At 44.2% G+C, this 23,508-nt stretch overlaps 4 protein-coding genes across 4 annotated transcripts; 1 reads left to right on the top strand and 3 right to left on the bottom strand.

Moving 5' to 3' along the window:
• Positions 1-7,176: 7,176 nt before the first annotated feature.
• NEUTE1DRAFT_149693 (uncharacterized protein) lies at positions 7,177-9,056 on the bottom strand (the record flags this gene model as incomplete). The annotated part of the gene is made up of 7 exons (XM_009857431.1): positions 7,177-7,815; positions 7,915-8,163; positions 8,228-8,348; positions 8,406-8,478; positions 8,549-8,804; positions 8,866-8,915; positions 8,969-9,056. The coding sequence occupies 7 exons, from the start codon at positions 9,054-9,056 to the stop codon at positions 7,177-7,179; spliced, it is 1,476 nt and encodes a 491-aa protein (XP_009855733.1).
• A 1,190-nt stretch (positions 9,057-10,246) lies between these two features.
• On the bottom strand, positions 10,247-11,986 carry NEUTE1DRAFT_125636 (uncharacterized protein; the record flags this gene model as incomplete). Its single annotated transcript, XM_009857430.1, has 3 exons — positions 10,247-11,376; positions 11,440-11,607; positions 11,692-11,986. The coding sequence occupies 3 exons, from the start codon at positions 11,717-11,719 to the stop codon at positions 10,247-10,249; spliced, it is 1,326 nt and encodes a 441-aa protein (XP_009855732.1).
• A 2,903-nt stretch (positions 11,987-14,889) lies between these two features.
• On the bottom strand, positions 14,890-15,700 carry NEUTE1DRAFT_90003 (uncharacterized protein; the record flags this gene model as incomplete). Its single annotated transcript, XM_009857429.1, has 2 exons — positions 14,890-14,949; positions 15,014-15,700. 2 exons carry the CDS (start codon positions 15,698-15,700, stop codon positions 14,890-14,892), a joined length of 747 nt encoding a protein of 248 aa, XP_009855731.1.
• A 5,719-nt stretch (positions 15,701-21,419) lies between these two features.
• On the top strand, positions 21,420-23,252 carry NEUTE1DRAFT_141996 (uncharacterized protein; the record flags this gene model as incomplete). The annotated part of the gene is made up of 1 exon (XM_009857428.1): positions 21,420-23,252. One exon carries the CDS (start codon positions 21,420-21,422, stop codon positions 23,250-23,252), a length of 1,833 nt encoding a protein of 610 aa, XP_009855730.1.
• Between the last annotated feature and the right edge of the window lie 256 nt (positions 23,253-23,508).

Genomic DNA, 23,508 nt, shown 5'->3' with positions numbered 1-23,508 from the left:
ATTATTCGGGGGTATAAAATATTTACTTAAAAATATTACAAGCAAAACGTTTATCGACGGAATTAAACTTCCTAATTTCTAATTATTACTTATATTCCCTTTTAAATAGAAAACTATTATTCTAAATCTATTTTCTAAGGAGCCGTCAATTTGTACGAATAATTATTTAATTGAATTATAATAGTATAGGATTGTTAATTCCTTATATATTACTTTTTATAGTATAGTAAATACTATTAATTTTTTCTCCGTTACGGTAAATTTAATTATTTAGCAATAGTTTTAACATTTTATAGTATTTCTAACTTTTAATTTTCTATTCTTTCTTCCTTCGACTAATAAATTAATTTTCTTTACTTATAATAATTCTACTAATTAGGCGTAGTAGGGGATTAAATATTGAAGGAAGTCTATTCCTCTAATATATTATTTCAATACTTTAAAATAGATTAGAAAGTATAATTGTTTAAAAGTGTTAATTCTATTTTTCGTATTAGAAAGGCCTAACGAATCTACCCTAAATCTAAGGAGTTTAATATTGGAAAAGCCTAAGAATAATTTCTTTAGCGAAATAGCTATTTGTTATAATATAAATAGGGCGAAGATTTAACGAAGGTATTTAATATATTTATTTTGGGTATCGGAAAAAATAATTATATTGTTAATAAAGGCTTTATAGAAATAGGTAACGCTCGATAGAAGGCGGTCTATATATTGTTAAATAAAGGTTAGGGAATTCTAATATCCTATTAATACGACTATCGGCGTTTCGAATCTTCGGTAGTTTATTAAGGTCAATCGGTTATAATATAATAGCTATACTCCGAATTAGTAGAAAAATAATATAGTATTAATTATTATAATATAGGCTTTGCCTCTTAGCACTCTGATAATATTTAATTATAATAATAGTAAGTAATTATTTAGTACTGATACTTTATTTAATACCCTCAAATCAATTACTACCCTTCCTTTCTATTCGCTGTAGACTGTCCTCTATATTATAAATATTAGGTATAAGAATAGGGTTACTTCTATTTGCTAATTTATTTTACTTTAGGTGTACAATTCGTTAAATATTTTATTAACGACCTCTCTATCTTTCTAGTTCAATAGGTAAATATAGGAATTTACCTTCTAATTTTACTAATTTTCTACTAGTAGTACCTTTATTATATCTTTTTTGTCAATTTTCATTATTCTACCGTCTTACCAAATCTTAAGGAAGTTTATTACAATTTTAACTAATTGTTGTACCTACCTTTTATCCTTATTATAAATGTAGACCCCTTCGGGTATTAGGGCCTCCGGTTAATCTACTATTATTTTTAATCCTAAGGTTGAATGTTTTTTGGGCGTTTTAAGGCCGTTACTATCTGGTACTAAGTTTGAACTATTATTTTTAATTATTATATTGTATATTTAATTGGTTACTAGTATAACGGTTGTACTTTATTTGAAAATGTCGATGGGGGCTATTGGTATTATAAATAGGATTGGTATATTGTTTTAGGCGATTCCTATAATGAAGTTAATAAGTAGGAACTCTATACTATTAGTTTTAATAATATTGTAAGCTTTAATATTAATTATAAATATACTATTTAAGGATAATGTAAGAATTATGCCCAACGTTATTACTTTTAGTACTCTACTTTATAATAATATAAAGTATCCGCTATTAATAATTTTATTAATAGTATTTAATTGGGTACTTTTGCGGATAATTATAGTACTATTTGTATTATTCTTTATTAAGACCACCTTTAGGGTTTTATAGTTAATTCTAACGTATATAATTACTAAATATATTAAATTGAACGTAAATGAACGGTCCGATAGTAATAGTTTATATTCTACTATAATATAGGTACTTTAGCCTAGAAATAATACGTATTTTTTACGCTATAGATGTAGTAAATATAGAGTTTAATGTTTATTTTAATTTCGAAGGGGAAAGTAGTATTAAGGGTTTTAAAATAAACCTTTTTATTTTATAATTGATATTACTATTATATAGGGTTATAAAATTATTATTAAGGAGGATATTTAGCGCTAATTCTTCTATCACCTATCCGGATTTAGTAATTTTTAGTAAGATTTTCTCTCCTTCTTTAATTGTACTAGGAATATAGAAATTAAAAATTGCCTATTCGTTGATATTTATAACGTCTTTATTGATACTTTACAATTTACTTTACTTTCTTTCTATAATATATTTTAAGGTTTCTAAGAAGCTTCTACTGATTATTATTCTTTCAGTTCCGGGATTAATATATACCTCCGTTATTAGAAAGCTAGGCTAATTATAAATTTAAATATAAAGGTAGATATAGTTCAGTAATATGTTCGGTTCCAATATCTATTCTACCGAATATATATTTACAATCTGGAGGAGTATTTACTTTTTATTAATAATTAGGATCTTCCCTACGTTGTAAATAACTATTATATCTTTATTAAATATTACAATTAGCTAAATAAAGTATATTATTATATTTTCTTTGATTTAGCCCTTTTGAATATATTTGTACGTCTTTAAGTATTTAAATAAAATATTTTGTAAGTCCTAAATATATTTATAGTACCTATATATTCTTTTAGGTAGTATTATTAATAAAGGGGTTTTAATACGTTCTTTCTTTACGGCCTTTAAAGGCCGGTACCTTTTTATATAATATTTAATTTCGATTAAATTAGAAAAACTTTTATAATAATTATAGTATATAACTAATATATTTAAGATAATGTAAGCTTCTTTGTCCGACCTTCCTACTTTGGATCCGGCGTTTAATCTAGTATAGTAGCCTTTATTATCGGTATTTTATTTATTTACGTAATTAATATAATTGCGGGGTATAGGGGAGTTTTTTCTATAGTTATTATTGCAAGGGCGCTAAATAGTATTATAGTTTTATTAAAAGTCTTTAAATTAGTTATAGGAGCGGTAGTTATATTTAGAATTATTATTAGGGTTTCTTCTATAGTCCTTAATTTTATAGTAATTGTAGCAATATTACCAGTCTTATTTATTATAATAGTTATAGCCTTTACGGCGATCGTAGCAATTTTTATTATTTTGTATATTTTAGTATTAGGGCGTAGATAGTTCTTTATACTCTTCTTGTACGCTAGATAGAATTTATACTACCTTACTATTCGAAAATATTAGCTTTATATATAAGTAATATTACTTTACTATTAATATAAGAACTTCTCTAGTATTAGCAATCTCCTTTATATATAATTAGAAGTCTTTAAATTAGAATAGAGCTTTTAAATATTATTTAATTTTAAAATTTAGGGTAGTCTAAATTTAAGTAATAGTTCCTTACTAATTAATCTAATTCGAATCGATAATACCTACTATTCGAATATAGTATAATTTCTTTTAGATATATATATTATAATATCCTTCGTTCTTAACTATATTCTTTAAAATTAATTTATATTTGGTAAACCTTTAGGTAGCCGTAGTTAAATCTAATATAAAACAGATAAATAGGGCGTTAATTACTATTAAAATACTTCTATTTCGAATATTAGTATATTAGTCGAGGGATAGTTCTATATTTTATTAAAAGAGAGCTCTCCCTATTAGTAAAGTTTGAAATATAATTATTAATTAGGTTACTATTTAATCTCTTATAGTCGGGTCTTTAAAGTAAGTTTAAATATAATTTTTAAAAGCTAATACGTTGGTTTAAATTACCTTCGTACTATTGCGAATTATTCTAATATTGTTTTAGTTATTAATTTATTAAGGGTCGAAAATACTAATTTCTTCGGCTTTAATTTTAATTTTAATGTTTAGGTCGATAATATACGTAGGTCCGGCTTAGGGTTGCTAGGGGGTTACTCCTATTCCCTATTAATAAAGTATAATAATTAGGGTAAAAGTTAGATATCTGTTAAAGTTAGGTAATTTAATAAAACGGCTATAAATATATAGGGGTTAAACGTTTTATATTATAATAGACGGCACTATTCCTACCAGGATAAATTAGGTAATTTAGTACGATATAAGGTTACTAGTTAATTAGGGGGTTTATTAAGTTTGAGGGGCTTATTAGATATTAATTCTTTAGGATTAAATTATTTATATAGCGAGGGTAGCGGCCTAATTGATAGTTATTTAGGTTATAGTAATTCGAGTAATTATATTACGAAGGGTAGTTTAAGTAATAGCTATATTAAGAAGTAGGGTAGTATTTTAAGTAGCGGCGGTATTTTATTATTTACTTTATTATAAGTCGTTTTGAGTAGAAGTATTAATTATATTTGAAGAGTTTATACTTTTAATACCCGAAGTTAGACTAATTAATAGTATATAAGTAAAGTTTAAAATTATTAATAGGGGCGCCCCTTATAGGGGAAGGCTTCTTAATATAATAATAGTAAATACTTTCGATTTTAGAGAAAAATATTATAATAAATGATGGGAATTAATAATTTATAAAAGAATTGATTGAAAGTTCTTATTATTTTAAATAATTAAGTCTAAAATAGTTTAAAGGGTATTTGTAGAAGTTTTTATAATATTTATTTCGTTTTTAATATTTTTTAATTCGTTAATTAGAATACTATAATTATTTAAGATTGTAGTTTTGAAATATTCTATTATATTTTTATTACTACCTATTTCTATTAATTTGATTTATAATTATATTTTATTAAGTATTGGATCTAATACCTTTCTTTTATTTTTATTATTTAATATTATTAGTAGGTTAGATCTGTTTATATTGTCTTCCGTTAGTTCGGCTATTTATTTATTATTATTTCCCGGTATTTTAGATATAATTCGAAATATTATTTATATTACCCGCGGGATTAAGGGTATAGTTTTTTTTCGTTTATTGTACGTTACTAATTTAGTATCAGTATTTAATGTAAGTACTATAAGTAGGGTGCCACCTTCGTTATTTAATAAGGAGGTTAGACTTTTACCTTCTATTAGTATTCCTCTAGTAATAGTATCGAAGGGTAGTAAAAATTTAAAGTATAGTCCCGTCGGGTTGGGAGGGAAATCCAATTCGGGAGGCTATTTATCGGCTATAGTTTGTAAGGATTTATATAATTGTAGGGGCGTATTTAAGGTTCTACGATAAATTATCAGCTCTTTCTCGTTTTAATCTTACGTATTAAACGAGATCGGTGTAGGGATTAATGGATATAGAGGAATTGGACGCTTTAGGCGGTTACTTAAATTCGCCGCGGGAGGGGTAAAACCTATAGTATTAATCAATCTATTAAACGGGTACTTGAATTCGCCGTTCCTAAAAATTAGATTAAAGTATTGTAAAGAAATCCGATTGTAAGCTTTCGTATTAAACAAAGGGGTAGTATTGAGGATAGTATAGGGAGAGGCTTCTTTTAGGGGTCTTTTCAATTCCTACGCGAGTACCTAAATTCGTTGTACTAGTCTCTCGAAGGGTGGAGGAATAGGAGGTAGTAATTATAAATCGGGGTTCGTCTGGCGTACGCAAGTTCAAATCGAGAAAGAAATTAATCGAAGGGTCGTTATACGAAGGGTATAAAAGGTTTGGTCGATCGTTGTAAACTATAAATAAATACGTTACTAGTAGGGTAATTATTAATCTTTCGAGTAAAAGTTGATTTAGTAGTTTAGTTTAGTTAATTAAATCTTTTAATTGTAGCTACTATTTAATACGGGAGTTCTAGAGTATATAAAAATATTATATTATAAAGAGTAATGCCCTCTAAGAAGGTTAATAAGAACGACTGCCTTAAGATAAGATTAATATATCCTATGGTAATCGTTATCTTATTGGGCAAGGAAGCGCAAGCCCGGTAGGTAAGTGCCTGCCGGGAGGGGTGAGTTAATGACCTTTACTACTAGAAATTTATGTAAATATATCGGTCCGGTATTAAGTACCTAGCCAATATAACGAACGCTATTCCTTCGATTTATACTAAACTTATTATAAAATACGACTATTTTTGTAATAAATAAAGAGATATTTAATATCTACTCAATTACTAATATAGAGGATTATTATAATACTTTTATATAGAGTGGCTTTTTCTTCTACTTCTCCTATTGAAAGTACCGCCGTACAGTCTCGGTCGAAATATATATATTATACTCGTCAGCTAGAAAGGCACAAATCTCGTCGAGGTATAAATTGGGTTTTGATATAAAGAGGTTTATAATTTCCTTTATAGTATTAATTATAATTAATAAAATATAAAGAGCAATATAATATATGCTATACTTCAAACGTTTATATAGGAAGCTTTCTAATATTTTAGGGAGTTTGCGACGGTAGAAATACTTATTAGTATCTGCTAAAATACATTTATATTTCTATATACTCTTGATATTTATACTAGCAAATTTAACAATATTGTTAGGATATTTATTATTTACTAGTATTATTATTATTAATACCTTTTAGCGGGTATTAGAATAGTATACTATATTAATAACGGTTTAAAAGATAATATAAATATCAAAATAGATAATTATACGATGTAGAGTATTAAAATATCAATTTTTTGTACTAGTTTTAGCTAGATTTCGATATTAAACGATTGAGTTGAATCGTGTAAAGCGATATCAAATGGCCAGATTTGTCAAATGCGGTGTGTGTGTGTGTGTGCACGCATATACCCCGCCAAGACTGTACAGGCGATTGAGTGTGGGAACGATTGCCACATAAACTCAACGGAACATCTGGACATGGACTACCGCTTCCAACTGATCATGTTGCTGATATTGTGACAAGGAAGGCCGTTTGGCGCAATTGGTAGCGCGTTACTTTCCGGTGGTAAAGGTTCTGGGTTCGAGTCCCAGGATGGTCGAGCGATACATCTCCTCATGTATCCATCCTCTTTTTTTCCCCATTGGTTTTGCAAGACGCCTTGCGGATCGTACACTTGCCTCCAAATCTTTCGGCGGCTACCCTTTTGCCGACCAGAAGAATTGCATCATCACATGTTACAGATGGGAGAATCCAAGGACAATCTCTTTTTCTGGTGTTCCAGACTTCGCTTTGGGACGGGATCCGCCGTCTTGGATCCCATGATCCTGACTCGACGGTGGTTGAACATCCACTTCTCTGACACCCCATTTTGGTCATCAGGGTTAGGGTATATGATCCTGACTGACACGCAGCAAACGAGTCTGTCCCCCAAACCGATTCCATCCTACTAAGCACGTATCCTCTTACACCTCTCCCTCTTTGTAATTTTGACCAAATACACCCCTCTCTCAAACGTGTTAACAGCAATAAACCCACTCTTGAAATACCCATAACTCGCCCAACTGCCCGCAAACTCGACTCTTCCCCCACCTGGCTCTGCATCATCCTCCGGATAAATGTCAAAATACGCCACCTCACACACACTGTTTCCGGTCGGATCAGCCGGAATACTCGAAACGTCATACACCCTCACGCCTGCCCCATAACTACTCTGATAACTCAGTCCATCAATAACATACTGATTATGATCGATCCCGCGATTCGTCGCCTTGTAGAAACCCGTATTTTTCGGGTTCTGCAAGTCGCGAATGTCCCAGATATAAGTGACGGGGTACCCGTCCTTGGCTGGGCCGACGGCGTCTCTCTCGTCGTACTCGTCGTCCAGCAGGAGGTATTCTTGGTTCAAAGGGTCGAGCACCCAGCCTTGGTGGGTGTAGGATGCACCGTCGTACGAAGTGCGGGAGATGATGGACGAGTTAGCTTTGTTGGTGACGTCGTAGATGGTGAGACTGTCTTCGTTGTAGCCGTAGCAGATGTCATGACCAAGGTAGCGCTTGTCGGGACCGCGGTATTGGATGCATTGGGCCTATTGAGAGGGAACGAAGCATGTCAGTGGGGTGATTCCTTAGCCTTTGGGAGTTTCGGAGGGAAAAAAGGGGTTGTCGAGTTTCGGGGCTCGACTTACATCGTGTACATAACCGTCCTGAGCATTGCAACCTAGTCTCGTGGGCTTGGATGGGTCCTTGAGGTCGATGAAGATGAGACCGGCACCGCAAGCGTCTTCGCGAGGAGAGGCGCCGACGGATACGGCGTACTGGAGTTCTTCATTGACAACGACGTTGTGGGTACGACCAAGAGGCAAGTCCTTGAAGTGACCCGTTACGTCGTCGACAGAGAAGGTGACGGGCGCGTCCTTGGGGTTGATTGTAAGAAGCTTGTGTAATGTCAGCCGATGAATCGAGAGACAAAAGAAAGGAATACCTCGAAGGATAGTTCACCTTTCGCATATCAAAGATTTGGATTCCGTGGTCTTCCAGTTCACTGCCTATGATCATATAGTTCTTGTACGCACGGATCTCCTTCCAAAGTGCGTGCTGTCCAAGTGCTGCAGGGGCAGGTCTATTTGACACCGTTAGAGATGATGTCGTCGACATGGAGGTTGTGAAAGGCACTTACAGGAAACCCAAAACGAGCAGTCTCCCCTTGGGTAATATCTCAGCAAGGCCGGTTCCTTGATACATCCCCACAGCTGCTCAAGTCAGTATGCATTCCTGACTTAATGACCATCATGCCATCTAGCCAAGGGGACATGAGCCTACCGATAAACTCTCTGCCGGACCTGGGGTCTGTCCAGCCCCAAATGGAGCTTCCAGTTGCTCCGTCCTCGGTGGCCAATGGCGAGCCGAGAGTCGCATGGTTGATGAAGTCATACAGGTCCATGTTCTTGCACCTGAAAGTATGTAAAGCATCACCCTGGACGGCTTCAGCGATGCCATTGACACACTTGGTATAGTTGAGACGAGGCCATTGGGTGCTATTGAGAGCCCCGCTAGCAAGTTTGGCTTTCCATTGTTCCTAATATCTGTCATTAAGTCTCGATGGCCTTGGATTGCAAAGAATGTCGGTGTGTACATACGAACTTGTGGGCCATGATTCGATCCATTACTGTTCCCGATTTATACTCCGCTATGGAGATTATGTCAGTCATGATGAATAATGTCAACCAGCTAAACTCTTACCATGACGTGACATATCGACTGCCTTCTCCTTGGCTTGAGCGCCAACGGCACAAAGGCCAAGCGCAATACCAATTGCCTTGAGACGCATATCGTAGGATCGTGGATGAGTTCGAAGGGAATGATGTGAAAGGCGGATAATAAGAAGAGAGTGATCACGAACATAAGTACGAGGGCCGTGTTATATCCCCAAAGCCTCAGCAGCCCCATACTGGGTAACTCACCCCTCATCTTGATCCTATAGTTTGGCTCACTTGGACAGCTTCAACCCCAACCCCTTGTATGCAGGCAATCTCAAGCTCAGAATGGGATTCTAAACCATGGTCATGGGGCAAACACTATCAGCTAGGACGAGTCAAACATCAACCTCAGCGGAGATATACATTAGATTGCTCGCCATGCGGCAGAAAATCTTGTACAACTCGCTTCTCACCGTAGCTTATTCACGTTTACCCACGTGGTTCCCATCTCAAACAAGCGGGGACAGTATGGTTCCGTGCCGATATGGACCTGTTGGAAGTTTGACATTGCCTAAACCTAGCCTTGTTGGTGAGTACCGGCAATGATCAACACATTCAAAGCGGTAGTATATTCCTGATCTGGCATGTAACCTACAACATTCCGTTAGAGAGTCGTGGAAACACCGTCTCATAGGCCAACTGCGATGCAACATTCAGATGACCGGATACCGAAAAGGAAGATTAAGCGGCTAGATTAGGGAGAAGGCTAAACGTGCTGCAAGGTGCTGACCGTGCGAGTTCAACGGCATTCCTTATCATCGCTGCGAATTTTATCGATCGAACCTCAAGTTTATTGGCTGTGGCGGTGGTGTGTGCACTTCATATAAACAGCACATGAGCCTGTGGTTGACCGATGAGATTTGCGGTAGTTGATGCGGTTTGTCCGGTCTGATGCATGTTGTTACTAGAATACGATCCGGGAGAACTGGGTCTTCCCAGAAGGGGGGTAAAACATAGGGTGGCGTGTTTGTTTGTATGCCCTGCCATCATTACACTCCATCTTTGTCCGGGTATTTCTTGCGGATCATGATGATACTGTCATCATGCCGTTAGCCCTCGCAAAGGAGGAGTGCGTCCATGCGTGCTCTCAAAGACGGAAGGCAAAAGGCATTGCAAAAAGGCAAGTAGAGTTCAAGTTTGCCGGGGTACCAGTGATGGCAGAAATGCTCTATACAGAAAGATAACGCCGCTAATGATGCAACCACAAGTAGATGCAAAACATGCCCATATATCAACAAGAAATCAACGGAAGATTTGTGCTTCAAGCAAAGGCGCCGACAGCAGACATGAGCCCAGCTCCTGCTACTACAGCAAGATAGGCATGTAGTCTTTTCCGGCCATGAAGCGTTGCGTAACTCTTCTCTGACAGGAAGTCCTCGGCGAGCAACTGCACCAAGCCAGCAAACAACAAAAGACCGCTGGAGATGGCATTCATGAAGCCGACCATGAGGAGGCCAGTTTGGCTCAGGGGGTCGTAAAAAGTGTGGATAAGCAAACCTATAGCTTGTCCAATGGGAGTGGTGGTGCCAAACGCCAATACCATGAGCCATGGCCGTGGGGATGAAGGAGGGAAGTGGATGGCGGCGATGCGTGTACCCAGGGCAAGGCCTTCGAACGTTTGATGGAAGCCGATGGCGATCAGGAACACGATAAACGGAGGCCCAGTTGCGACCGACAAAGCCATGCCTATGAAGACGCTGTGGAACAAGATACCGGCTTCGAGTAGCAAACACTGCAACAACATGCGCTTTTGTTCTTCGGGGTTTGGCGAATCGGGAGCTACCGCAGGCTTCAGTCCCGTCCTATAAGGGCTGGTGTTTCTGGGCTCAAGAAGCTGGTCATGATCGGTGTTTGGGATAGGCTGGAGCTCGTCAAAGGTCAAGTCAAGATCAAGGGAATTAGCGCTGTCATTGTCTCGGAAAGCTCGGGGCTGGTCGGAAGGAGAATGGTGGGCGCTGGTGCTGGCAATGGGAGACTGTCGGCCTATGAGGCCTTGAGCAACCTCACGATCCTGAAGCGGGATACGTTCCGGGGTATCCTTGAAGTCATGGTGGGTATCATTGTGCATATGGCCGTTTTCCTCCTCGTCTTCGAAGATGGCATGCGAATGCGAATGCGAATGGTTAGCTCCGCGTGTTGTGAGGTATGATTCGAGGGCAACGACGACCAAGGCAGCAGTCATGGAAACCAAGCCGGCAAGCGGTTTGTATCCTTCGCTGAAGACGTATGGTAGGCAAGGGTCCGTCAAAGACATGAAGGCTGTCGGGAGCAGGTGGACGAAAGCGGTCGCCATCAGCACGCCGGTGCCGAAGTACTGGCTGAAGAATATGATCTTTCGTTGCAATTTGCTGCCTTTCATGGCTCGGCGCGAGAAGAGAGGAAATCCGCAGGCTGTCGTGTCGTCCAGCAGTCAGTACCATAGAAACCACAAGGGAACAGGACGGTCCAACATACACAAGGTGCTCAACAGGAGGATCAAGACAAGTGCAAAGACATGTAGCCCTGTGTTGTATTCACCCTTCTCGCCGGAACCGCATTGCGGGCGGGATTTGTCCGTAGCATCGACGCGTTTCGAGAGCTCGGCGCGGAGGAGGTCAGTCGGAATCGAGGACCATGGGAGGTCTGAGAGAAGAAGCTGAATGTTAGCAAGAGGTCAATTGGCTGATCACACGTATGATGGATGCTCAGACAAGGTAGAAGACCGACCTCGCGCCCCATATTGAAGCGTGTCCATGGCGAATGTGTCCTGGTCTCCAGCAGCAGTATCTAGTCCAGATTCGAATCAGCATCCTCCAGGGCACGACAGGCCAGATCGGATCGTACGGGAACGAGACAGTGACGTCGATGATCCCGGGAAAGAAGATAAGTAGTGTAAAATGGAAGATGGAAACGGGAAGGATTAGAAGGGCGGCTAGGGCAATCCGGCAGCTCCAGCCTTGAGACAACTTGAACTGAACTGAACTGGAAAGCCAAGCTCGGGCAGTGGGAATAATGAAACTGAAGATGAACACAAAACGGAAGGCGATGATGTTTGGGAATTCCACTTGGCAACAACTTCCAGAAGCTTGGGGCGCAGCAGGGGACGGGTGCTACAACGGCCCCTGTGGATGCTCCCCGGGTGTCCCTTGAAGCTGCCGGTGGAGTCGCCGCTTTGGAGACTGCCGATTGACGAACAAGGATTAGATGCCTGCAGGGGGGGATATCAAAAGTTGAGCCAATCAGAGAAGGTCCCGTCTCTGCTAAGGCCAACCTCGAACATGCAACTTCAATTTCAACGAGCCAAGCTCCCAACTTGGTCATCTTCCGTCTTCATACTATCGAAAAGAAGTTAGCACGTGCCATCTCCCATAGGACCTGACCCAGAAACTCGCTATGACATGGATTCGAGCTGAAACAACTCGCTATAACATCCCGTTTTATGGTGTCTCTGGAAAACATCCCTAATTTGATTTTCGATCCCTTTCATCTGATGCGATACGCCACGACGTCCCTTTCACTGCGCCTTGGGAAGGGTAGTCGAAGTGGGTGACTGTCAAAGAGCCCGGCTTCAAGAGCACCCTTTTCTATACTAAGCGGGAACGCCCTGTCACGCCGACCCGACTCGCGTCGATCATGTTCAGCGCATCGAGTGTCCGGTGGAAACCACAGGCCCAGGCTGTCAAGGCGCCTGCTAGCATCGCCAGCCTGGCAAGCATGCTCCCATCTCTGCTGGGAATCCAACTTACCGCTATCTCTTCTCTTCTAGGTGTTCCAAAACGCCCCGGTCTTCGAGTTGCTGTGTGGCGCCATCGACGTATAACCGAACCGTCCAGTGGCAATTTCCGCGCTCAAATATGGCTGGTTCTGCATGCCGCCAATGTTGATCACGACTGATGCCTTCTCCAACGCTGATGCCCCTGATGGAAGTGAGGTGGTGACCTTGAACTTGCCCGCCTTCCCGCCTGCCATGACCGCAATATTCACCGTGTTGCCGCTACGAGTGGCATCCACCTTTTCTTGGGAGTGGTCCGGGTCATAACTGCAGTGGTACTCCTGTAGCAGTTGAATGATCTCGGGCTGGTGGCACTCGTTTCATTACTCGGGTGCTTGGACGCAGTTCGAACCCTTCTCGACCCGGATATCCTTAACGCCATCCTGAGTGGTGTACTTGGGCGGGAGCAGCGGATCCGGAAGAAACGACTGCGTGGGGAGGGGTTCCTATGTTGGACACGGAGACAGTATCGAGGTTCAGTGTCAGCCTGGCGATAGCCGACCAGCGAACCGGCCAGTCACTCCCGTCAACCGGGGCTCGACGAAAAAAAAAAAAAAANAAAAAAAAAAAAAAAAGAAAAAGCCCAGGGTGTGGTTCCCATCGAGACCCGGAAATTAAATCAGTCCGGCAACATGGAGTTCAAGGTGTGGCTATTACGGCGACTGATAATTGTGGTTGTATGGCTGCCGTGATGGGTGCACACGAGGAGACCGTCTCGACAGAGGTCGCATATCTGGACACTCCACACTCTTGATGACGAAAAATGATTTCAAATACCTTGAAGGGGGCAGTGTTTGTTCGACAGGATACTAAACAAGATTCTTTGGTCTTCTTGGAATGATGAAGGGAACCAAGAGGCTAAAGGAAGGGAGCAAGGACAAAAAAGAAAAGAATTGAAGAAGAAAAGAAAGAAAAAAAAGAAAAGACAGAGAAAGAAAAGAGAAAGGAAACAGCGGCCCATGACCAAGGTCGAACCTGCTCTGCCCAGGCTCCTGCTGCTGCCGGGTGTTCTGGGGCAGGTGCTGGCCACTTTGCCAGATGTACAATGCGGCATGCCTGGACAGTCTGCAGTCTTTGCCTGCTCCTTCCCAACCAAACCGATGATCCTTCACTGGAAATCTTGACCTCGACGATGTATGGAAGCCGTGGATTACCAACTGAATGTCATTTTGCTGTTTCTAGGTATGTACAGTACTCCGGGGTGTTGACCTGAATCCCTCTCCTCTGCAATCTTCTTCGTGTAAGCAATCAATTCAACAATCCTACCACCGCTTTGCCTCTGACATCTTACTTCTACCTCGATATAAGAAAGCTTGGGCCATCACGATCGCATTCCCGCACTCAAACCTCCCCCTTCGGGTTGCTTTGGCAGCGAAGGAGGCAGACTCTAGACTACAAGAAAAAGCCATGTAGGCCACTGGGTGGTTACACTAGCCATCTGACTTGTCGACAGCCGTCGCAGGATCCAGAGAACAGAAAGAGCCGAATATATCGGTTTACTTGGAGTACTTGACGGCCCGCCCGCGCCAGTGGTACGGTTCGTTTTCTACGGCTACCCAATCTCCAGTTTCCAGCTCATACCATCAAGTGTTGACAGCTCACAGAAACTTTGGGCAGGTAGACATGCATTGTCAGATCAAATCGACAAAGCAACTTCACGATAGGACGAGATGACGAACACTCAATCAGAACAAGAACATGAATATCGAAGAAAAGAATACACCATTAACAAGGTCGAATGCCTTCCAACTGAAACGCAATACCAACAAAGAGCATCACCTCCAACTACACAGAGGATGAAGCAATCGAAAATTATCTAAAGAAACCTCCCAAAAATCGAGTACGTGATTCCCTGTCCCATAACTACCGTGATCATCCCTTATACTCCCATTGTGCCCCCAACAAGGACACATCAGACAAAACCCAACCCAATGGAATGAAATCATCAAACCCTCTCCACCCTCCACCAGGATGCCGGTCATCCGCCATTCCTACCGGACATCTTCACCCATTCCAACGCGAGGTACCCGTACCAACCATAACCCTCCCGCTCGGTAGCCAGCAGCCTCTCACCTCGAATCAGCCCGGCCAGCCACCTCCACTACTCCCTGTTATCCTATGTCATCATACCGCCACCACGCCCTTCAACCCCTTCAAGCATCCTCAACAGTCTGAGCATCCGCACTAGGTGCAAAACTGCTTAGTGCACCCATCTCCCGGCTTCACACAGATTCCACAGCTAGAGTTACAGTAGCTCGTCCCCTCAGGGCAAGTCACCTTCCCGCAAGTTTCGTTCCCCGACTTGATCTCCTCAGCGTCCTCTTCTCTCTTGCTCTCGCCAGAAATAAAACCGTGTTCGCAAAACTGCTGAGTGCACACACCTCCCGGCTTCACACAGATGCCACAGCTAGAGTTACAGCAGCTCATTCCTTCAGGGCAAGTCGCCTTCCCGCACTTTTGGTTTCCCAACTTGATCTTATCGGCCTCCTCGTTCCTCTTGCTCTCGCTGGGGGTAAACCCGCGTTCGCAAAACTGCTGCGTACAGAATCCACGCGGAGCGGTGCAGATTCCACAGCTCTTATTGCAGCAGACAGGTGTGTCTCCGGAGCAAACGTTGGGGCCACATTGCACGCCGGCGGGCTCGCAGATTTGTTGAGTGCATGCCATGCCTGGAGAGACGCAGAGGCCGCAGGAGGCGTTGCAGCAGGTTTGTCCGGTGGGGCAGGTTGTGATACCGCACTTCTCGCCTGTGACGACGGAGGTTTTGTTGTCGTTGACGAGTTCCTCAGAGGCGGCTGCGACAGCTTTGGGAGGGCCACCATCCACGCAGGTAGGGTGACCATTGACCATCTGGCATCGGACGGCACACTTGACATTTTGGCAGGTTTTGATGATGGGGTCGGCGGTGACGGTTGTGGCGCTGAAGGCCATGCCGACCAGGAGGAGGACTTGGGTGACAATCATTGCTTGTGACTTGTGTGACACTAACAAGATGTATCGCAGGAAGTTTTTGATGGAAGTTGGTAAGGTATGTTTTGGCCCGGACCGGTGGTGGGCTTTGTGGGACAAGCTGAGGAAATATGAATGTATAGGAAGCTGCCGCAAACTCGGAAGATTGGAAAGTAAGACAACAATGTCTGAAACCGTGCGGTCTCTGGAGTCTGGTAGCTTGCTGATCGGTCCGATGAGGGCGATGTTTGGATTGTGATGGGAAATGACAACATCGAGGCAGACATGGTAAGGGTCTTATATAGACCCTCTTTAGCCTGACGCTCTTGCCTTTGGCCTTGGCCGATGCCACTGCCCCAACGGGTCATAACCTGCCTCTGCACAAGTCATCCTCAAGCCCTCCCTCTCCTCCCCTCATTCCACAGCCCTCGAGGTGCCTCACTTTCATCTCCCCACACACACCAACGCAAGCCATTGAGCCTCCAACGAGTCAGCAGGTAAAGAACTCGGTGTACGAATAACTCGGGTCTCGGCTAAGATTAGGTACCTAGGTTAGCTGATTCTCCGGATCACGATGAGGGGCCGGGGGGTGGAAGATGAAGCCGTTTGTAGCTTCTCTTCACCGTATTGTACTACGCTACCCCCTTTGGGTGTGGAGGAGGAGGGGGAAAGTACCCTGTTTGAGATGGAATGTAGTCTAAATCCAAGATCGGACTAGACCAATCGGTTGGCGCGTGGTAGATCTACGCCGACTCATTTGGGAGGCTGACGCCAAACAAATCCGGGTTTATGTACCACCCTCTTTCTACGGCCTTGGCGAGCATCTCTCCACTTTTTCTTATAAGGCACATGGATGGATTCGGGAAATACATACATTCTCATCACAGTCACAGACAGACAACCTGACTGAATGTATGCTTGGCCTACGCGCGGGCGCGCATAACTTTTTTGTCGTGACATGAACGCCGGGAGCCAGGTCCGGTGCAGACGGCCGGGGACCTACCTAGCTAGCCCTACCCCTTATTCGTGCAGTCCTTAGTACCCAGGCTTGGTTTACCGAAAATTCAATCTTATATCTGGTAGTGTAGTTTGAGTGGGTTTCTACTAACACATTCTCGCATGGGGATGAAATGCAAGTTGACGCCATTTCAGACAAAAAGGAATTCGACCGAGGAGCTGGAGCGGGAATAAATGTGGAGCATCTAGAATAGGATTGAGATTACCTACTTACGGTCAAGATGTTTTGCGTGTTGTGTAGTGTAAGTGGTAGTGTAGCGTGACAATGTCGTGCTGTAGCGCTGCTCTCCCGCTAACATTTACTTACCCCCTGTGCACTAATTTAATAACTAAAAGTCGATCATTGAAATGCTTGGCGATCGTGGGCTAAACCATTCAGTCAGGGGGGAAACTTGAAGGAATGATACCATCCCGACGAACATTCGCTTGCGAAAAGTGGCAACGCTTTAGCCCCGCATTGAAATCGGAAATCGAGTCCGGGACTGAAAAAGTTTGATAAAATTGAGGTTGTGGGTAGGTAGGTAGGTAGGTGAGAGATTAGGTGCTTCCTGAACGCTCGGCGAACGGCTGGTTGTCATCCGAGCCCGGGCCCCATTCCTCCACTTCTTTGTTTGAACTCCCGAGGGGAATCGGGAAGCGACTACCTACCTACCCCTACGTACAGTACCATTGAGTGGCCGACTCACTCACCGGACGGCATGCAAACGACGATGTGCACACAAGGAAGTAACATAAAATGATGGGAGACTTGTTCAAACAAGCCCGTAGCTAGGTACTGGTCGATGAAGATTCCCCGTACTCGCTTAGGTAGGCAATACCTGACATTGGAGAGGCCATCTGTAATCCCTTTAGGCAATTCTTAAACCAACTGCAGCTTCACCAGATGTGGAAATATACCTCTCCAACATCCTCATAAGACACGGACTGAAGTCAGTTTTGAGCTTCCTCAAATGAGATCGCCTGATCAAGGCACGGTGCAAACTCTCTCTCTAGAATCCAGAGTCCAATTGTCAATGCCAATGTTACCGGATACTTGCATCCTCACGTTGTACCGCGTCCACGCGAAAATGGGCAAGAACTTGGCATTAACATAGCGTACTACTTTCTGTTACATGTCAATGACAATAACAATACTACCATTTGGCATTGGCAAGGTGCTCATCTGACGAATTGGCGAATTGGCGTCTTACTCGGAGAATGATTTTTTCTCGTTACCATTCAGGACGTGAATAGGTTAGGTAAGTGTAAAGAAAAGATAATCTGAGGATCATGAACATGTCAACACGTCCCGTTGGCCCGTACGTAGCCGGCTTGCTGAAGGTTCCCTCCTCCCATATACCCGTCGCTTGGCTCTCGGGGCAAACCTGGATTTGGTGTTATGAATATGGGTACGGAGTGTCGATATCAGGTCAGCATCCGCCGTCCATGTTGGGAGAATTGAACATGTGCGGCTGCGGCTGGCCGGGGCCCAGGGGCGGAGGTAGACTAGATCATAACCCCATACGGACGGAATGTTGGCTTATGCTTACCACCCCATTGACAAAAGCCAAGACCAACCGACCTCCAACCACCGACCACCAGCACCGAGTAAAGGAGGGAGCCATATGAGACCGACAAACTGAATGTCTGGAGGTTGAGGAGGGGAAAGCTCGGAGAGTTCATGCCGTGATCATGGCTGCGGCCACATAGGCGAGTCGGTGCTCTTCATGTGCGGTATGCTAAGAGGCTTGGGTGTTCCTTGGCTGGATTTTATTGAATCGAAGCTTACGGGAAATCAGGATTATCGGAGGGCCTTTTCATGATTCAGATCAGGACATGTTCATGATCTTAACGGACACCCGCATGACGGCAAGGTATAGGGCTGTTGGGGACAGTAAGAGGCTCACAAGCGTATGCAATCCGCGTATCATAACACCAATCAGTGTCATGTTAGGTATCAAGAATGATAAAGTTAAAAGGAGAAAAGGCTGATGTTGACGTCAGACGGTGGCGCATCAGCGGTTGGTAGCTGAGATGTCAGGGTCCGAGCCCGGGGTTGATCATAACATTCCCCAGCCTTGGCGAAATAGAGCTATTGGACTTTGAGGTCCTGTGCCGTATTGTTCCAGGCCGAACTGTGCCTTTGGTCGACAAAGATTTCTTCACTCATCTCTGACGAGCAACCAAGAAGCAAAGTCGGTGAGAGCGCTTCAAGAGCAAGGACATCCCTACTAATGCTGAGCAGCACCAACTTCAAGAGGGAATGCGTATTTGTAACGGAAACCAGCTGCGGGAGAAAACATAATTAGGGACTGAGTGCCAAGCCTGCGCAGGAATGTGATCACTTACTGTCTTTTAAGTCATGTTAACGGGAGATCTTCACCGGGAGATCTTCATCCAGGTCTTCGCATATTTGTGAAGATTAGGTAGGTAATCTTTCCTCTTGGATATGGTCAGCTGGTCGTGGTCTCTTCTTTCACCGATTTTCCGCAGTCTTACACTCACATCTCATCCCAAGTCAATTTGCATCCGCATTACCCGATTGGGATCCCGAAAGTGCCAGATAACATGCAGTGTCATGATAACAACCGCTGCGCCTCCCTAACGGCGTCCATGTCTGGTGCCTGTATGAAAGATTATTGGCTTGGCAGTCTTGCGGCAACTCCATGAGCTGCATGAAAACGATGTGAGTGATATTATCGCACAAATTGCGACCTTGTAGGTGGAACTGGACTAAGCAACTCTGCGACCTGTAGTCAGCCTCGAGTCTAGGGAGTCGTGTGCCGAATGTCTGATGTCAGTGTTACGGTCATGCTGCAGGTGAATTAGAACAAAGGTAAAAGTGTGCTGCGTCATGTGCTGTATGTGCTGTGTTACGGATGAAGTGAAAAGAGTGGACGGCGCGCTATTACCACATCCAAAACCTTATAGACAACCGCAAGATCGAAGTGACGGATAGCCCCGAGGGAAAAAATGCCTCCTCAGTCCTCGACACCACGACCTCTGAGACATGCAGAAGCTGCAAAACAGATGTTTCAGATGATTTGTGAGGTATGACAACATCCACCACGGACTATGTTCTTCTCCTGATGTGGACTGCCGAAACCCCTTCGGGAGCTTCTGTGTCCTACTCGCCTGACGTGTAATGGGCCAGATTCTGAACCGTGGGGATGGGAAAACCGACAGGCAAGGCAGTGCCTTGTGATCCGATTTCGAGGTCAGAGGTTCTCGGCTTCCGAAATCGGCAGAAAAAGAGCACTCGCATGTTAGGTTCGAGCCCCCGAACCTGTTCCAAATCTGGTGTAACAGAAGACTCGTAGAATACGACGTTCTACTGAATCAGAATTTTGCCTTGCTGAGAATTCTCCAACCTTGCGCAAACGAGAAGGCTCCTTCTATACCAAGAGCACAAGGTAGGGAACCATTTTTCTTTTCTGAGACTGGCAATGTACTCGGATGTGTAAAGAATCTAGATGCTTCTGGCTAAGGGATGAGTCGAAGTAATGGTACCCAATGAAAAAAATCATTGATATGTCAAGCTGGCAGGTGCTGCAAGGGACCAGCTCATTCTGATTCGTAGATAATGCCTTGTGTCATACCCATCTCGAGGCTGTCCGAGCCTCGTGCCAGAATTGATGAATTACATCCCAGGAAGAGCAAGGTAGAGCACAGGGACAAATGTCATTTCAACAGGCCCCACGGTACTTAGCCGCAAGCTCTTGCCTGTTTGGATTCGAGTAGCTGAAGAGAGCCTAGATGATGTAAAGGTCGGCGTATCGAATGGTGGACGGGGTACTTCCGAATCCACTCGCGCGATCCTGGGTACAACAGCCTCTCCAATCTATCATTTTTTTGGTATAGATTGTCATTCGTGACAAGTAGACAGTCACTGAGTACACTGTCGTAGCCGCCGCTTGATGACGGCACAATGCTCATTCCCAGGGCAGTCAGTAACTGTTAGGTAAACAGTTGGCCACTTTGAGAGACCCGTGTGGCCAAGGCAAGCCATTGGGCTACAGTCCATGACAGATGTAAAATCTTGGTTGCCTCGACTTGTTGTACTACCGGTCCACGGACGTGGCAGAAAGTCCTTGAATCTGACAGAAGATAGGAAAGGAGCAGTAATCTTTGTATTAGGCAGCACAGCGTTCCCAAGGTGACCGTCAACCGTCAACAACAGCCATACCGACAGTCCTGCAGTTGCACGGGGAGACTGCTTTGGTCTGGCCGCGGGGATTGGGATGAAAGGTGAAGGAGGAGATGAGGTCGATCGTGGATGGCCACTGTGAAATAGGTAGCATTCCAACCGTGATAGGGGCCAAGAAACCGACCCAACCAAAGAGAAAGTTCTCATCACACCTAAAGTACATACCACTGTACTGGCAACTCGCCTCGTGGATGTGCACTCGTCCCTGCCATGAGTGATGTGATGGAGATAGCCCTTGGCCTCGGTGTGGTGGGGAAAAAAATGCCAGTGAGTCTGTGACGGTGTCATTGGATCGTCAAGACAACGCTTCACAGATCGCGGGACCAATGCCTCTCGATGTTGAACATTGACTCAAAGCAAATTTGTATCCAGAGGGTGTATTAAATGCAACGGTGATGGCTCAAAATTCCGGGCGACTTACCTCAATGCTTTGGTCCTCAACCATCATCATATCTTTTGTCTATCCAGGAACAAGATTCCTATCCCTTCTTCAACAGCTATACCATCACACGTTCGGATCATTCGAATACAATGCGAACGCCAGACGCGACCTCGACGGAGTTTCCAGAAAATGTCCGAGCCGCTTTGAAGGCCAATGCCATGATGAACCCGCCGAGCCCAGCATACTGCCGCGACGAAAAGGACCCCGACTTCAAGTCCTCATCATGTACCAGCTTCGGTGAGAACAGCACACCATCGACTGTGTCGCTGTCCGAAAAGACGGAAGTTGCCGAGGTCAATGCCAACGAATGGGTTCGAGGAGTCGGGTTTTGGCGGTGCTTCATTGGGCTCTGTGTTCCCATCCTACTCTCAGCCTTTGAGGGAAGCGTGGTGAGCACCGCCCTCCCGACAATCTCACGAGACCTAGGCCTTGGGCCAAACTCATCTTGGGTTGCCACGGCGTTCCTGCTGGCATCCATCATCTGCCAGCCCTTGTACGGCCAACTAGCCGACATCTGGGGCCGCCGACATCTGATGATGGTGGCGGTGGTTATCTTTTGTGCCGGCAGCGCCGTCTCGGGATTTGCCAACTCAGGGGCCGTGCTGATCTTTGGCCGTATCTTTCAGGGCCTTGGATCGGGTGGCATTGACTTGTTTGCAGAGCTTATCCTTTGCGACATCATTCCACTTAAGCGCAGAGGTCACTATGTCGCAATCAAGGCTGCCGTGTATGCTCTGGGGACAACCGTAGGCCCTGTGCTCGGTGGTATCTTTGCTGAGGTTGGCTGGAGATGGTGCTTTGGCGTCAACATCCCGGTGTGCGCGATATCCCTTGTCATGATGTGGATGTGGCTTCAGGTCAGCAGCGGCCGCTCGACAGACAGCGACAAGCTGACAATATTTAAGCAACTCGGGCGCGTGGACTTTCTTGGGATTGGGTTGTTGACGTCTTCCGTTGTGTTCCTTCTCTTCTCGCTCACACTCGGCGGCGCGGCCTACGCCTGGACATCCCCAATGGTACTTGGCACTGGCGCCGCTGGTCTCACAGGGGTTCTCTGCTTTGCATTCTGGGAACGTTGCCGATGGTGTGAGCACCCCATCATGCCTCCACACGTCTTTTCCAACCGGACAACCGTTGCCGGCTTCATCGTCACCATCATCCACGGATTCCTGACATACGGTTACCAGTTCTATTTGCCCCCGTTCTTCCAAGCCGTGCTGAACGCCTCCCCTACCAAGTCGGGTGTTCTCATTCTACCCTGCACTTTGACAATCGTAGTGCTATCCGCCGTCGGTGGCCCGTTACTGGCAAAATTTGGCAGATATCGACACATGCACCAAGCTGGGTTTACTCTTATGCTGGTCGGATTCGCATGCTGCGTCGCCTACGCCGAGAAGTCGAGAGTGGTGGAATGGATCGTGTTCTCCTTCCTTGTCGGCATTGGATCCGGAATTATTGTGTCGACGACGCTTCCCAGCGTGCTGGTAGAGCTTACAGACAAGGATAACGCGGCGGCAACCGGGTCATGGGCATTCTTGCGTGGACTCGGGTCGCTCCTTGGCGTTGCCGTCCCCAATGCCGCTTTCAATGCTCAGGTGGCAACTCTCCTGCATACCATTACCAACAGGGAGGCACAGGAGGCGCTGACCCAAGGAAGAGCATACGAGCACGCGTCGGCCCAGTTCGTCGGCAGCTTTGGAGAGGAGGTCAAGGCCCAGATTGTGTCACTCTTTGCACTGGGGTTAAGGGCGCCGTGGATCATTTTCCTGGGTCTCGCAGGAACCGGCTTGCTCGTCACACTGCTGGAGAGACAGGTGAAACTGAGGAGGGGCCTCGATAGTGACTTTGACCTGAAGCACAAGGTCGAGTCCTCGGAGGTTACTCGAGAGGTAGTTAGTTGGAAGGACACCGACATGGCTTGAGATGATGCGTGTGCGTGTTGAGAAGGAGGAGGTTGGCGAAAAGTGTAAGGGTAAACGAGCACGAGAAAGAAAAAGGAAAGAGATGGAGGGTCAGTACACGATGGTGATGACACATACACTATACCCAGTTCCAACCTTTGTCCTTTTTTCTTTTTTTCTGTCAGATAAACCTCTATGATTATGCATTGGGGGTGGGTGAATGGCGTTTGGTGTTTTGGAGAATGGGTTGTCAGTTGGTCGGATAACATCATAACGG

This window comes from Neurospora tetrasperma, assembly GCF_000213175.1.
Source record: "Neurospora tetrasperma FGSC 2508 unplaced genomic scaffold NEUTE1scaffold_81, whole genome shotgun sequence".
NCBI lineage: Eukaryota > Fungi > Ascomycota > Sordariomycetes > Sordariales > Sordariaceae > Neurospora > Neurospora tetrasperma.
Note: the sequence above shows the minus strand (reverse complement) of the source record. Positions and strands in the feature narration are given on the sequence as shown.